This window comes from Amphiura filiformis, chromosome 13, assembly GCF_039555335.1.
Source record: "Amphiura filiformis chromosome 13, Afil_fr2py, whole genome shotgun sequence".
Classification (NCBI taxonomy): domain Eukaryota; kingdom Metazoa; phylum Echinodermata; class Ophiuroidea; order Amphilepidida; family Amphiuridae; genus Amphiura; species Amphiura filiformis.
Window position 1 is genome coordinate 7,871,180 of NC_092640.1, and position 17,605 is coordinate 7,888,784.

General features: G+C 35.0%; 1 protein-coding gene across 2 annotated transcripts in view; it reads left to right on the forward strand.

Annotated features, from left to right (window-relative positions):
• The window catches only part of LOC140167945 (uncharacterized), a 137,658-nt gene that overhangs the window by 49,514 nt on the left and 70,539 nt on the right, over positions 1-17,605 (forward strand). Inside the window, exon 1 of one of the 2 annotated variants that reach the window (XM_072191236.1) lies at positions 2,552-2,682. The exons of the other annotated variant lie outside the window; for it this stretch is intronic. Within the exon in view, the coding sequence (XP_072047337.1) occupies positions 2,635-2,682 (48 nt within the window). The 5' untranslated portion in view covers positions 2,552-2,634. Of the gene's footprint in view, positions 1-2,551; positions 2,683-17,605 lie in introns of those variants that run through there. 2 annotated transcript variants of the gene reach the window in all.

A 17,605-nucleotide genomic window follows, 5' to 3' on the forward strand; every position in this document is an offset into this window, starting at 1 on the left:
AACTGCCCGCAAGAAACTAACCTATTTAATCAACAAGCGAAAAGTCACTAGTGGAGTGCAATATTAAATGATCTATGAATTCACCTCCATTGTGTCCCCTTCTCTAAAAAAAATCAAATTACACTCGTTTGCTGTACAGTGTATGATCATCGGTTAAATACTTGCTAACATGATTAGCATAAACTATTAGAATTTGTGTTACGAAAATCACTTCAGGTGTTAGACAAGATAATCGCACAATTTTAATTTACCAACTACCAATAGTACATCATAATTCTGTCTCAATTCGCCGTCGAAGTTATGTAATAATCGGATAACTATACCATAGTAATAGATGAATACAATTTCTGAATAGATCACCCTGCACTACAAGCAGGTTGCACTCATCACCTGTGTATATCTGCAATCATAGATTGAATACAATACCGCTCTTTTCAAAGATACTAATCTTACAGGTGCGATTGATTAGCATTTTCATTGACATCTATGGTTCAATGCATAGATAAAGCGTGAACGTTGTAGTGCAGGGCGATCTATTCACAAATTGTATGCATGATAGCTTTACGTCACTTCTACAGCGAATATGATTAGCATTAACTTTTAGAATTTGCGATAACAACTACAAGTAGTACATCATAGTTCTGTCTCAATAGTATAGTTGTTCAAGCACTATCATGGCGCATGCTGTCACCTTATTTTCATGTTTAACCACTGAGAACTACTGAGCCATATTGTAACACGGACTACGAAGGGCCCCCAATTTTCAATTATAAACGTCATATACCGTTATATGAGTCCCTTCTATCCAGTGATACCAAAATAAGTACAAGCATTCCCCACATAATGACGTCATAATGTGAGGGCGCCCATGCAAATTTGAGAAATTCTGTCTGTGTATAAAGGTGTAGGCAACATTGATTTTCGGCTAGAAATTCTACAAAAACGCGATTTTCACCGACTTTTCTCCAAAATATAAAAGGAAATGAATATTTTCACATAACTAACGAGTAAAAAGTCAGTAGTTCTTGGAATAATTTCGCAAGAGCGAAATGAAAATTACTGGGGCCTTACCAACCCCCCTCTATGGTCAACCATTTTTGCTACCTTTTTTTCCTTTTTTTTTTTGTGTGTGATTTGTTGTTAATTGTCTTAATTATTTCTTATTTCTGAATAAAAATCAATAGATATTTAAATATAAAAACCTCTATGGACATCTTTGATGGTCGGTCCTACCCCGGTTAAGGTGTAAAACATTTATCACTAAAGCGCAAATGATGGATCTACGATTAGCTTAGGTCATTTGGGCGTGCGTTTTTATGACGGATACAAAAATCTAAGGGGTGGTGGTACTTTGGCTGGTACACCCCCCCCCTTCATAGTTCTAGGGTTAACCTATAACCTGAGGGAGCGAGTTGGCGCAGCGGTAGTTCCCTCGCCTTGCACCACTGAGGTCCCGGGTTCAAGCCCCGGTGAGGCCGAATGACTCATGTGCACTTGGTTTATCCCGATTCCATGCTCGCTCTCGCAGGTTTTCTCCGGGATCCCCGGTTTCCTCCTGTATCACAAAAGTCGGTGATTAGTTGTTTGGTTATCAGAAACTTCCTTCATCCAATAGAATTTGGGGAGCTGCATAGATAATTGGTGGATGTTACAATCTAAATGCGGATAGGTGTGCGCCGTTCGGCAGCAACCTAGTTGATGCGATCTGATTGTGATGATTCACCATTGCAGCGAAATTACAGCGCTTTGAGTCCTCTAAGATCTGGAGAAATAAGATTGGTATAGATTTAAAAACGTTTTAAATGTTGTTAAAGTGTTACTGTAAAATAATTTGGGGCAAACATTTTGTGCAAAATGTTTTGTCAATACTTGAATGTTATTCAAACGTTTTATACCCTTTATATAATACCAACATTTTAAAAATTGTCTGTAAAACGTTTTCTGTGGGAACCTCATATCTCCATCCGGACACACCAAACTCAATACATACCCCCTCCCCCCACACACACACCCCTCACCGCAAACGCAATTCATAATGCATACTTTTTGTATTCTAAAAAAATAAAGTATTGTCATTTTGTATACACAATAAATGAAAATTCAAACAATAGGGCAAAAGAGTAATAAATGGCTAAAAATAAAGGCAGGAAATAATTATTGGTATGGTGTGCATAAAACAATTCCATTATTTAAAATCCTCTCTTCTTGGAATTGTTTACGGAATAAATAAGCATCGATGAGATATTGCGGGTTTTTTTTGAAAAATCTGCTCCCTGTGAAACAAAAGGCATTTGTTAGGTCCGGAATAAAACCACTAGTATTGGTCGTCGAAATGTTAATGTCGCCTTTTTAAACAGCATATTATAGCCAGATGGTCACAATGTTAATAAGTAACCTCAAACGCATAAGTAGTTTGAAATTTTCTATGGCATTCATTTGAAGTGTCTCAATGGGTGACGTCATCAACTACATGCACTTATAGTAATTCAACCAATAGCGAGTTGAGTTTGTTCATTACGTCAGTTTAGATTCCGCATTATGCTTGGGATGTAGTACTAGTAAGCTACTATTGGTCGGAAACACTAATAGACGGATAGGATTACAGGCGCAACAGAGAAAGGAAATTGGTTAGGGATGCAGTCTCTATTGCGGATAGGATCAGCACTGATTCGGATACTTAAGGTAGGGAACTGTTTATTTGAAATATGGTGAAATCATGTTAGTTCATTAATTAATCACAAAAGTTGGATATAAATATATATTTTGTGATCACGGAATTCGGACAAGAAGGGCTGAATCGTTTAATACTTTTTATAGATTCCATTGAATAATGTTGTCTGATTTAAAATGGATGCAAACAATTGTTATAGATAATGAAGAATGTTTGGTTTAGCGACAAGCAATAGATAATGTCTCCTTTGGAAGATTTACATCGTTAGTGACTATGTATTGATTGATTGCACAAGTGTTACAGCATTGCCCAGTGAATACGTGATAAGATGTACTACAAAATGCGCCATTCAATGATACGTAATAATTCGTTTCGGCCGATAATCAGAAAAGTTGTAGAGATAACACACCTTTGTTAATACCATTTTGCTGTACATAGAATTTGCTTAGTAAGTAATGACTGTTGACTGTTGACTATCTTGACTGGTGGTAAGCATTAACACACAGTGTTTAAAGATTTAAAACGATTTGTTCACCAGTTTACATGCTTCTATACAACATTTTAAATACACTTTTTTGACAAGAAGAAAAGGAGTATCAAAATAGTTTTTCGACTTGTAGCAAAAGTGTAGCAAGATGTGCGCCAAGTCATAGGTTTTACTGATGAGTAATGTAGAGCTTCTGTTTTAAGGTAACAGTCAATTGTACCTGGGTATGCCAACATTCACCTGGTCCAATTTCTATACACTGTGCCATAGGCAACTCGAGATAATTGATCACACCATGATAAGTATTTGGAAAAGTATATCACCATATCTGTGGCTGAGGATGCTTAAATGTGATGGTATAAAAGTCATTATGTTGAGTAATTATTCTGTTTTCTACTGAAATATAAATCAGGTAAACATAAAGTGCCATTATATTTTAATAGCTTTTCTTTTGATTATAAAATATATGATATACTTTGTATTAACTGAGTCATTGTGCTTTTGTTTCAATCTAGTCTTCAACTAAATGTACTTTAAGCAACGTAACATAACTATACTGAAAAGCAGAGTATGTTTAATTGGAAAACAAAAAACGTTTGATTGGAAATTGTATACTTTGATATTTTATAGAAACAGAAGCTCGACTAGTGCATCATAGGTGTGTGGGTACATTCGTGTTTGTCGAAGGTATATAATGTATGTTTGTGAAAGTATGTGTGTAGAGTACGGTGATGTGTATTTTATGAACGAAGGTGGATTTATGTTACAATAAATGTTAGATTGGTAGGGGAAGTTTCTTACTTAAATAAATAATATTCAATTTCGATTGATAAAAAAATAGACATGTTATAGTCTCTATTACATGATATGATCATAAATAGTTCGCAAGTTCAATTTCATATGCTTCAAAATGGCTTACGTCTGACATTTTTATCAACTTGCGGTTGTGACCCACGTTCTCCCACGTTGGTGTCGTCTAACACTAGTCAACTAGTCCGCCAGTTCATTGTACCTGGATAGTTGTTCAAAACTTTTGCCGAGTGATTGAATGTGCAAGATTTATTAGTAGGATGTTAAATACCAGGGAAAGTACCGATTATTTTATCACATGCCGGAAAGATTTTAAATTATCAATAAAGTTAGTGTGGCGCTAAATACTAAAAGGATGTATCTTACTGCCTTTACTAACAAGTAGTACAAGGATGTAATTTGTAACGTAAAGACAAAGGAAAATATACGCCATACAGGTGTCAAATATATAGAACAGTTAACGCTATTCATGGCAAAACACTCAGTGACTTACTCAACGTATACGCTACTCAAAAAAGTATTGTTACACTTGAAAAAGTGAATAAATGTATAAACTCGCTGAATGCAGCATTCATACTGCTAATTTTGAAACCTCGTATATTTCCCTGCGATCTTGATAAAAAGAGGTTACAGGCAATTCCATGGTGAAGGGTCGGATTTTAAAAGTTGCAGAAGTCCCTATACTCATGATTCTGCATACAGTGTGCAAAATAATTAAGGTTCCAGTTATATTCACCCCTGTATCCTAAATATGGCAAAATTAAAGCCAGCAGCCAATACATGTACTCTTTTGCTCTGATATAAGACCTCGTTTGTTGAAATTGGTTGAGAATTGAATTGAAGAAACGGTTATCTAAAACCTGAAAAAAAAACCGAAATCAAAAGTAGGAATCAAATGACGCTACTTTTAACGCGCTAATCAATGGAAAGCACGGCGCTAGTTCTCTTGTTCGACAAATTAATATTGAAATAAACAGGTTCAATAAAAAAGTATTTATTTATGCATTTAATCATTTATTTTATTGTTTATACATGTATTCATTGATGCGTTAATATGAGGAAATTATTATTTATTACTTTTAGAAACTCTTTGTACAGACATTCGACTTGATGCAAGGGTCCATAAAATCCACCAACCACTTTTACTCAGCAAGTGCGGAACGTACCTAGATTACCTTTCGTACCTTCGAACGAAAATGTCTTTGTACATGAAAAACAGAGACAGTTTAAATTTGATTTGTCTGCGACGGAAACAACGTGTTCCAATGCTATTAATCATTTCATCAAATAAATCAAAATGTTTATCGTGAACTATTGTTAGAAGGAAAGCAATACTACCTCTAATGGATTATTCACATTGTCATTCAATTCATGATCTGTCACAATTCATATCAGTATCAATTCAATAAATCATTCACAGACATGTTGACTGACATATCACAATTATCAGACCGTCACTAATACTTACATTCGTAAAGGTAATTCTGCAATAGGCTGTTCCAGTTGAAATCCATACACCCCCTATGGAAGACATTACCTTAACAGTCCATACAGGGATGTGAATTTCAAATGGGGTTACCTAAATGGGTGACTCCATTTGTAATCTACACCCCTGTGTGGGCGATTAAGGCAATGTATACCATAAAGGGTGTATGGATATTAACTGGAATAGCCCAATGTTTCCTAGCTCTTACTATGTGGTATCTGCTTTGCCTATTGCTGGCAGATACTGTTTTGTCTTTAGGCACATGTGTAACCTTCTAAAACGAAATGAGCGTAAAGTCGCAAGTTGGTAGTTTCGAGACATCCTGGCTGCTGCGTCGGTGTTCTTTGTTTCACACGCACCTGTTCAAATCAATAGTATGCATGTATGTCCTCTGTGAATGAAGGGCACAATGGGCCATTCACGAAGGACATTCTACTTGCCTATACAGGAGCGCGACAAACAACGAACATCAACTCAGTAGCCAGAATGTCTCAAAACTACCAACTTGCGACTTTACGCTCATTTCGTGGTAGCAGGTCACAATTATTGATCAAACTGTTAGCTTCTCAAATCAGAGGGTAGTATCTGCTATGTTATGTTATTGTTGATACAGCATTTTGCCTTGTGCGCTGACTGATTAAAAGCACCTGTCGTCTAGTAGTAAAAGGACAATATCTGCTTTGTAATGTGCACACAGATATAGCCATGTTATTACATAGGAGGCTGATTGTACCATTGTTATGAAACAATGTATGTCTGGTTATATGACAGTACTTATTATTTTACGATTGGAATCGTTTATCATCAAAACGAGCTATTGTCAAATTTCATTTGGTATGAACTCTTGCTCCTAGCTTTATTAAATTTGAGCCGTCTTGATCCCACAAACCAGTTTGAGCTATTTTCAATGATTTTATACTACAACTGTTGATGAAGTGGGGGTGTCAGCATGAGATTTTGTCTGAAAAAGTAGAGTAATGATAAAAATCGGTGACCCGACTGCGAGCATACACTCACGTTTACCCCATCAAAATGAGGTTTGAGCATCTGAAGAAAGCCGTGGTGAACAAGTGTGATTGCTTCTAATATTATACAAATCACTGGAGTAATACACAATTCAAAATTAGCATTATAATATGTGATGCGATCAAGCAAAATCCGTCGGAACTTAGAAATATGTTGATGATTATAGCCTCCATGTAAAACACCATTAAGAACAAATCGGACCGCCTACCTTTAAATCGTAAGCAACCTTTGCTCCCGCTGAACTTTTTATGGGTCGGTGATGTATAAAGCGAACCACTAACGACAGATTAACACGATGGGTTCCTTAATCATTTACTAAATAGTTGACATTATTTGATTACAAATTATATGTCCTGGTGTTGGCAAAAAGGGGAAATGTTCCTTGAACTCGATTTGAACCAGGTATAATAACAGTAGCTATACTTACAACGTGAAACGCATACAAATAAAAATAAAGATGAATTAATTGGAAGAACAATAGAATATTTCATGTTGCTGATTACAATTTATTATAACCATATATCTATGTGACTCAAAACATTGGTCAAGAATGTATGTATCCTTTGGTCATTGGCCCTATATACCAAATGAAGCTCAAAACATTTAATATAACAATTTGATTCTGCCTTTGGTTAACATCATCAAATAATATCTAATTTGAAGCTGGATTTGTTGGCAACATTTGACCGTTAGACATAGCTTTAAGCTACATGGTCAGTCTATGTTTGAAGACTAGAAATTGAAAAAAAGAGCATAGATATCACACGAGGGACGATGTTAGTATAGAGATAAATCCTATTGGGATGCCTTTGCTCATGTCATTAATGAAAGGTCAAGCAAGTTGAAACATGATTTAGTCTTAATGGAGCAAATTCAGACAACTGCTGTGGATAATATTAAATATTAAACCGCTCATAAAAGAAATAGTCACAATATCACGTAAATGGAGGATATTCATATGAAGGCTGTACAAAAACAATTATATAATCACAGTTTAGTTTCAAAGTAAATAAAAAAAAAGCTTAAAGACACTATTTCTTGATTTGATTAAGTAATGTCTAGGCTACCAAAGGCACATTAGTTGGGTTTCTATAATGCCAGGGTTAAAAGTTATGTCCGATTCTACCGGGTCTAAAACGGATTGGGTCACTTTCACTAGCTTGGTGTACCACGTCCAACTTTAAGGTACTGTTGTTGTGTGGTGTGCATCAAGGAAAGTAAACAGACAGGCATATAATTTTCTTTGAAATACTGGAAATAGAAATAATAGATTTTATTTCTATATTTATTCAGATTCCTAATATTGAACGTAAAAAACGTTCACTGTCAACGAAAGAAACTAGGATATCTTATCTTTACATGGAAAAACAGTGGCATGGTCGTTTTTTTATTTTGTTTGTATTTATTTGTTTTTTAGCTTTTAATTAATGAATGAAACAATAGAATCATCGGTTTGACAAAGTAAAATTCTATAGATTTTACATCAATTAAACGTTGTTGGAAATGTTCAGATATCTGTAAACTCGTTCTTCGGAAGAACAAAAATTGTATTTAATATTTACCCAGGAGCTCTAAAATAAATTAAATAAGTGGATCATTTATTTCAAGTATTTTTAAAAACTTGAAATAAATGATGCATCTATTTAATTAAAAGAAATAAAAGTATCAGAACTGATTCCATCGTGTTACCTTTGTTTTCTGTGATGCACTCTGCCTGATAACAGATTAAATGCATTAAATAATATGCTGCTGCGTTTTTTATTTTCCGCTTCGAAATAAAAATTTACAGTCCATACGCCATGCACATATCATAATTGAATAAAATGTTTTCTTCCCTCGGAGCTAAATGAAGGTGTTATTCAAAGTCAATCAACTTATTAGATACGAAGTTTGGATATGAGGGAGGTAATTTTTCAAATGTTGCAAAAGTTGACTAAAAATAAAGTGTTTGACGTACAACAATGCGCTAAATACAGGAACACAACGCGATGATGAAAGTATTGCTTTCATAGACATTCAACTAAATTTATAACGTTTAAAAGTTTCTGATGATGTCGTATGCAAATGAATTACTGTTATATGTTTACTGCTTCCAGGCAACTGTTTTGACTCGACAGTGTTTCGTGATCTTTAAGTAATGAAATAATTCTTACAAATTGAAAATTAGTAATCAGTAAAGGTAATCAGTTTTGCCAATTATACCAAAAAATTATGAAGATAGTAATGTTTTGAAATATTCAGATGTCTCTTTAGATTAGTATTTGTACGTGATATGCAACTAATGTACATACCTTAATGTGAAACAATAACACAACAATTCAAAGTGCAATGGATAAATACATCCTATGTAATTTTAATATTGATTAAGAAATCAAATGATATTGTCTTGTTTTCCTTCTTTAAAGTAAATTGTTTTCAGCGGATGATGTCAAGGCCTCCCGGCATTTATAAAGTTGCAAAGTACATTACCGTAATTACAATAAATCAACATAAAGCTAGCTACTATCATTTGCATTTAGGAAGTTACTACGTTAATCAATATCTCAATTCACTTATCGAGATATAAATAGAAGATAAAACTTCTATCTTACCAGATAATTTAATGCACTTTTCAAGAAGAAAAAGATACAAGTATAAATAATCTTGTTGTGGCATGGCATTATAAGAAGACATCCTTACAAAATGGTTAGGTTTCGGTTCAAATCTGACAATATCATGCATTTATTGTGAAAGAGATTAAACATTGTATTCGGAAGATTTTTAATATGGGGGGGGGGCAATTTTTTCGCCTGCTCCGGAACGTGAAAGCCTGAAGGGGTGTCCTACTCCCGCGCGAGGCGCGGAAGCTTTTGAAATGCATACGTTTTTACATGAATTCTACCTTACATTTTGAATTATACCTAAAATTACCTTAAAATTATGAATTTTATCCTAAAGTTTTGAATTTTATCCTACATTTTTGAATTTTGTCATAAAATTATAAATGTTACCTCAGATCATTGGGTGGCCTAGGTAATTGGACCCCCTCACCAAAATCATTGAGGGGGTCAGGCCCCCGCCCATCCAGCCACCCCCCGGTTCGGGAGCCACTTTGTATGCAGAATCTTCCTTCATACTACATCCACCATCCATAAGGGTAGACTAGGTACTGTTGGTTCAAGCAGCCAACAAATCGATATTCATTACCTAAATCAATATATTATTGAAAAAGTACACTTTGTTGTTTTGCAAAAGTATATCTGTGATATTTAAATTCGTGTACACACTCGCTATGAAATGATCAATGCAAGATGCAAGATGCTGTGAACTACTAAATCGCAACAGTTTAAAATAGTAGCTAACCTTAAGTCGAGTGAAATGGCAGGGGCCATATTTTTAGCCATTCAACTAAAATACTAACACCTCGCGCAGTGTACTTCTCAATATTAATACATTGATACGTTAATCAATATCTTATTTTACTTATATCATGTAGGATATAATGTAAGCAAACAGTTACATTTATATTTGTCTTGCTGCTCTTAATAAGGTCAAGTTTTTCTACTCGTTTGAAAAGTAATGCTCATGGGGAAAAATTATACCTCTAATATTAAGTCTTGGCATCTCGTCTATGAAGCACATGCCGTTCATCTTGTGAGTCAGATTCATTTGTCTCAATATTTAACTGCCAAAAAACATTTGAGTGCCAGTTCACGCTCACTTCCGACCCGCCATAATACGTTTTCGTGCATATCTCACAATATGTAGCCTGCATCTCGTATGATTAATGCTCACTTTAAAGGTCCGTTGTGTAATAGCGTAGATTATAATTGTGTCAACGATGACCTAAAGGTATCAATAAAATCAGCAACAAATCACATTTGATTCACTTTTTAAAAGCTGTCCAAGGGTCTGATGCTTAAAAGCATTTCACTGGGTGAATGCACTTATGGACATCCCATGTGATTGGTGATAGCTGCGTCATATGGCCTGTGTTGCTTTTGCACCATCAATAGCGTTATCATTAATGCTTTCTTTCTGAGGTTGTTATCCTTTAACAATGAACGGTTCATTACACCAATCCACTTACTTTTTTACTGATTTTTCTCGCATAACCCCATGTTTGATGGTAACCTTCTAGAGTCACCTTTAAAGAATTGAATATATCCGGAAATAGTCTTTAAATAACGATTAAACAACATCGTCATCACATTACAAAATCACATTACAACATGCAAGACATTGAACTTGGATATACAATTGAAAAGTGAGTTAAAAAGACATTTATTCTTTATATTTGTATAAATATTGACAGTGTTTCGGACTGGTATATTGTTTAAAAAAGGGAGAGTATATAACAAGCCACATAACTTTAAGCAAAATAATATTAGCTCGGTTCATATCGTAATGATTCACTGCTCTATTTTGTGGGCTCAGATTCAATCAAAAACCCTTTCGTGAGAAACGAAAAAACGTTGCAATTTAATGAGGCGAATCACCTAACACTTGAACCGAGCCATGTCGTATCGTACCTACGCGTTGTATTTGATTGGCTTAGGCCCTAAGTCAGCAATCCTAATGCAGTGATATGTTGGCAATAGTTGTACATAATGGGAGTCCAATCATATTAAATCAACACCCTGTTACAATACGAGATAGAATATACATTTGAGATAATAGTATTCAACAGTTTTAATGTGGTCATAAAAAAGCCGTATGTTAAATTATCATATAGTATTAGAAGCTTGGATATCATTTTAAAGATGTTTGATTTTCATTTGCATTACCTTTCACCATCATCAGAGGGATTCTGCCACTAACAATTCCACATTTAGAAGTTACAGGTTACGATAAATTGGTAACTACTTCAACATTTACGCCCAAAAGTCGTAAAGGTGTCTTCGTCTTGGGCTACGTTTAGTAGCTGACAAACAATAATGACTCTACAGCTGGTCTTGTAAACGGCAGAATGCGAATTAGAAACAAAATACACGGAAAATCACCTTTTTAGAAGCTAAGGAAAACAAAAAGAGGGTGCATTTTGTGTTTCAAAAGTGACCGTATATCCTATATGACATGTTCGCTACCTCACGTGTTCAAATTCATCGGTACGTTTATTTCCACTTCAACTAGATTATTATGCCGGTTACAACCTCTTTTCAAACCTATCACTGGTGTGCTGCAAGTTTTAATGGTTTGCCATTTTTCCCTTTATTTATCATTTTTAATTTGAACACAAATGCATGCCACGTACTTAACAATCATTACACAACATTTAGAAAAATCAGAGAAACAAAAGGCTATATAATTGGTAATAGCAAAAAAAGAATAAGAAGTTAACGCTTCACTATCCATTAGAGCACATTTAACATGCTATATAATAGAAGTTGCTTAGAGGACACGGGATAGTTCCACTTGTGAAGAGAAATTTTAATAAGTGGGTTTCTCTAGAAGGAGAATGGTAGATTATTAAAAAGGGGAGAATGAACACTAACTTCTTGTAAACTTGAACCCCTGAGGTAAATGATCATCTTCTTCAATGGAATATATTTGAAGATGATGTAAGGAACGTGTAATGAAAGCAAAGTTAAAATCTGCTCACGCAATTGATTTCTATTGACGCAAAATGAACAATTGAATGTTGACACATACATGTCTTCCCACAAGTAAACCTATACACGCCTACTCCAAACCTAAGGTTATACAAAGTCATTTAGCTGAGCTCTACATGTTGTATGAATTTCTCCTCAAAGTAACACACGCAACATATATAAATGATGTGGTATAAACTTGAAAAACAGTGTATGACAGACACCGAATTCAGACAACACCATGCTGTTCTTTTTATACAAGTCAAAGTAAACAGCTATACACAGCTATGGCTTAGAAATCACAAAACTTGCTGAATATAAAAGGAACATATTTTATTATATGAAAAAAACCGCCTTTTATGGATAATCTGTACGTGTATGTCTATCCAAATAAATGAACTCCAAAATTAGATTAAATTTCATGTTTTGCTCTTGCGTAATTGTAGATTGATTCACGAATCATGTTTTGAAGCGCATACTTTTGTTTTATGATTTTAAAGTCTGATCACTCTTTACCACATAAATGCCCAAGGGTGACAGCATAATACCCAAAATATTGATTTTTCACGATTTCTTGGTTATGCATTTTTTTTCTGAATGTCAGACTTAGCACACAAAAATTCAATCCGCCAGAGGCTTTATTAGCATGATTAGGTCGGGTGCCTAGTAGGGGAGAGCGGGGAGTGTTCGCCCTAGGGGCAGGTTCGCCCACCCCTTGTTTCTCAGCACTACGGCTATCAGGGAATTTGGTGATGGCAAAATTAGGTGACATAGGTCATTATAAACTTCTCATATTAGCTACGCGACATATAGGGACGTGTTCATCGAACTGCAGCCAAAACAAAAAAAATACACCAAAACGTAATTTTTTCTTGCATTCATAATGTTGTATTATCATTGATACATAAATACAGATGGTTTTAAAGGGAATCTGTATTGGGAACATATGGGATTTGTCAAAGATTTAATGCAGTTATAAACTCCTTATTCGATTTGTGTTTTGCATACCCCAAAGAAAATACAAAAATGTGCACAAGGGGCTCGTTCGCCCTTTTGAGGATGGGGCATGTTCGCCCTATATCTTCCCCGGGCGGACTTACCCCAAACTGGAGGGCGGACCTGCCCCATCAGCGTATTATGCAAAATATTGATAATTAAACCATTAAACAAGGTAAAACTACTGAAAACATGTTTTTTTAAAGTTATGTGATATCGGTATTACTCATACCACCGTTTATGTCATAATCCATAATCTCCCCGAAGTTGTAAACATGATACGTTTAAGCTCACTTTGGACCCCTACATTTTACCCTGACCCGACCCTTGCAAACAAATTTAGTGACTCCCCAGAAGAGAATGAACGCCCTGTTTACTCTTGCTAAATGTTTGCATTGAATATGTTATTGTTATGCAATGTTTAAACCTTTTTTCGTGATTAGGGTGAACTTACCCCACCATATGGGCGAACCTGCCCCAATATGGGGCAAGTTCGCCACTTTGCAAAACTTTTTTGTTTGCTCTATCCTGTTGCTATTGTAAGGCCTATAGTTCTGGGATTGTGGCCGTATATAGCTAAGACATATGGCTTTCACATGGGCTAATCAGGTCATCCCTAACCTTAAAATTGACATCGCTAGGCTGGTCAGAAAAAAATAGGGCGAACACTCCCCGCTCTCCCCTACCTGTTGGAACTCACCCTTGGGCATTAACGGGAATACTGAAAACATACTCAAATGAAATCAAAATACAACAATTATATTTCTTCTGGTTAGATGCATATAGCTATAATGCAATTAAGTAATTAAAAATAATATCTTGATAAGTTAGCCCATTTTGATTTTGACACATCAATAATGTCTCTTTAAAAAAACCAATGGCAGTTTGCACCACTTAAACTGTACTATTGATGTAATATAATATATATTATGCTAATTTCACATTCATTTGTTTGTATTTCATAATGTGAATAAGTGTTCACTTCGGGATTTTTGACACGTCCGCTCACTATTGCTAAAGACTACGTTATTTTCTAAATAAACATGGTAAAGTTTGATGACCAAGTGCCAAGGAAATAGTCAAGTGTTATTTTATGTAATAACTTTTGAAGGACTATAATCCAACTCAAAAATTAACTTACATTTCTGCTCAGCTTCAACTCGTAAATGTTTCCATTGGAAAATCCTGAAATACCTTCATACCTACCAGCGCATTAACGATGCCGTGATTGGTCGAGTACCGGCCATAAACTCCGGCCATAAACAACGATCAATAAAATGTTGCTCAGTGCCATGTTCGCGAAATGGAAAGTCACTGTAAAAAAAAAAATTCTTGATGAAATGCAAATTTTGGCGGGATAAAGTGAAGGGGCCAGGTTGTCTATTTCGTCAACAACCCCCCCCCCCCTTCTTATAACATTATGTTTAAATGTATTTTTTCATTAGCCTTTCAAATTTCCTCAAATCAAGATTATCTCAATAATAACTCGTTGGTTTTCTCATGTATATTAAAAAAGTGGCTTAAAACGGGGCGTGTCTCTAATACTTTATCTAATTATTATGTAAACTATTAATGCAACATAGATCTGTTTACAAAGGAAATTAATGTTTCGTTGGCAACAAGATATTTAGCAAATATATAGGCATCTGTATCCATGGGGATATAAATATTGAAATGTTGAAAACAGATGTTTTGCGTTCAATTTCCTACGTTTTTCGACCTTTCAAATCCTTCTTACTTGCCAATGAATTGACGTCAAAGCCAGCATACATAAGCCTTTAAAATATTGAGCAGCTATGTGCCAGATACATGTCATTGTAGTTTTTACAAAATAGTTTAAGGATATTAAGTATTTGTAGACTACCTTATAGGCTATGTTGTACTGTTAATATCCCTAGACACACTTTAGATTACTAGCTTAATTCAAGGTTATGTACTCTTTATATCGTGTAGGTATCTTTAGAAACTCCTAGGGTTGTGTACTTGGATGTCTAGTGAATACTACTTGTTACAACCGCCTGTGCTCAGACTTAAACTATGTTTGCGCCACATGAATGTAATCCTGTTAAAGCGATTTCAAAACACTAGAGTGTATTCAGAACTGCACCGCATCGAAGTTTTTCCATTTTCTGCAATACGTTTCATTACACTTTTAAAATTAGGTTCATTGATCATGATGAAATATTTGCAGTTTTCATAATAAATAGGTAACGATTGGTTAAAGCATAATGTTTACTTTACTCTCTAGTGGATTGGCAACACTTTAAAAAGCCATAAAGAAAACATTTCACTTTTGGATTAAAATTCAATCTAAAAGAGTGAACTTTTTTTTCATTTTGTATTTTTTGTATTTGATTCCACTATACCAATGTATCCATCTCATTGCTCTACAGGTAAAGCGTCATTACTCCACATAAAGAGTTGCTGGTCAAATTGCTCTTTCGCATTTAGAGAGTACCGCTATGAGTCATTTTTCCGTGAAAATATGTGACTGGTAGGAATATCCGTGTGCTGGATTACAGGATTCCACGGATTTTTGTTTCCTAGTTAACGCTTTCTTAATTTAGCAACCAAGCGTGGTTCACTGTGAATGCACCTCATTATTATGGTAAACAACTGACACACATAAGATTTCGTTTACTGTAACACAATAGCATTATATAATTAAAATGAGTAATACCAAAATTTTGCGGTCGTCTACCTACATTTCATTGCCCGTTAGATTTAATTGTGATTACACGGATATGCTAAGCAAGCAGGTGTTTTGACTAATTCAGCACTGTAGCGTTCCATTAACCCTTGTATTACTAAGGAGGCTATACTAACCCACTAACAGATTTCCCGGCACGCTTCAATCTGGGCTAAAATGTTCTAATAAGCGTTTCTAATCCGGGGGTTCTTTGAGATAGTATAGTACTGTATACCTACTATTTTCTGTTTTTACAACCCATCTGAATACCAAATTTTCACATTGGTCTTCACAGGCAATGAACTCATTGTGATACCAAAATCGCGTGAAAGATACCCAAAAACACTGTCACATCCTGAACACCTTCAACTAGGGAGAACCCGTCTGGATCAGTGGCCCAAATGGCTCACGCTAATCTTAAGGCTATCCTCAAATGCGCTTATCACAAATTGACCTTTTTAATTAAAGCTCAAGAATAGGGTTGCTGAAGACGTTTTTTTTTTATATTTACTCCATTGTTGAATATTGTATAATTAGACGGATTGCAGGTTTTGTGTCAGTATACCGTTGATCTTATTGAATGAAACCCGATATTATGGTAAAAATCTGAGGTCCACAAAAAAACTTATTAGAGACATTGCGATGTTCCAAACGCAGCACGTGGAACGTACGTTTTCACGTACGTTTTACGTACGTTAATACGGTGTTAAATATTGCTAGTCTCGGTTCCAAACTGGATTGTACTCATTCGTCACGAAGGAGAACGAGTCAACTGGAATAAGGATTATAATATTTAATCTAATCTAATCTAGGTCGATAGAAGGCATAGCGATTCAAAAACTAACAGTAAGCTGAGTCTCTGCCTAATTCAAACAGGCCGCTTTAGATTTTGACTAAAATTTTGACCTACATGCTGATTAAACTTAATTGTTTTTTTTTTTTTGTTTTTTTGCTCCCCAAATATTATAGTTGCCCAAAAACATATATTTTGGTAGATTAAAGATCACTAAATCCATACATCATGACTTTACTTTCAAAATGAGACTTTTTTCGTCCTGAAAATTGGGCGCGTTGCATGGAATTAGACATGAGGTAAAATCAGCATATTTCAACATAGCATCTGCGTTTTATTCTACGTTGGAATCCAAAATGGGAAATCGCAATGTAATTTTTGTACGCAAAGTATCACACACATTGCAATTGGGAAATCTCTGCGTATGAATATTGCGTTTAAATTTAGTCCATTTTTACGACATCGCTGTACCTTTATTATAATGATTTGTTACAAACAAAAAGAATCATAATAATAATTAGGCTTTCCTTCATATGTTCATTATCTTTGACTGTCTTTAACATATTGTGAAATGGACACATTTTGTGCATTTTCAACGATGTATCTACATCGATTTTGAACGTGGAATATCTTCAAAAATAGCTAAATACGTGACCTCGCTTTTGATACAGGAGAGTGGTTTTGAATAGATAAACGTACGTCCGATGTCTACGTTTGGAAATCGCAATGTCTCTATTACTTTGTTTGCATGAATGTAGGATTATGCTACAATTATATACTACTTGATCATCGTTAAATACTATTTGATCGTGAAGTTCTTTGTAGTTCATTATGATCTTATTTAAACTCGAAATGCATAATAACAAGCCTGATACACCCATGTTCCTCACAGTATAGGTCTATAGGGCGTAGAGCATTATACACTAAAAGCTGTTACGAAAGAACAAATAAATCGTGCGTGTTTGTCGAAATCGGGTGTCTTTGTTTATATTGGCAGAGCAGTCATATAAATTTAGCGAGGCAAATTAATCCTATTTAGTTTTCCACCAAGGAGGCGTAAAAGTCAAATTATGCATA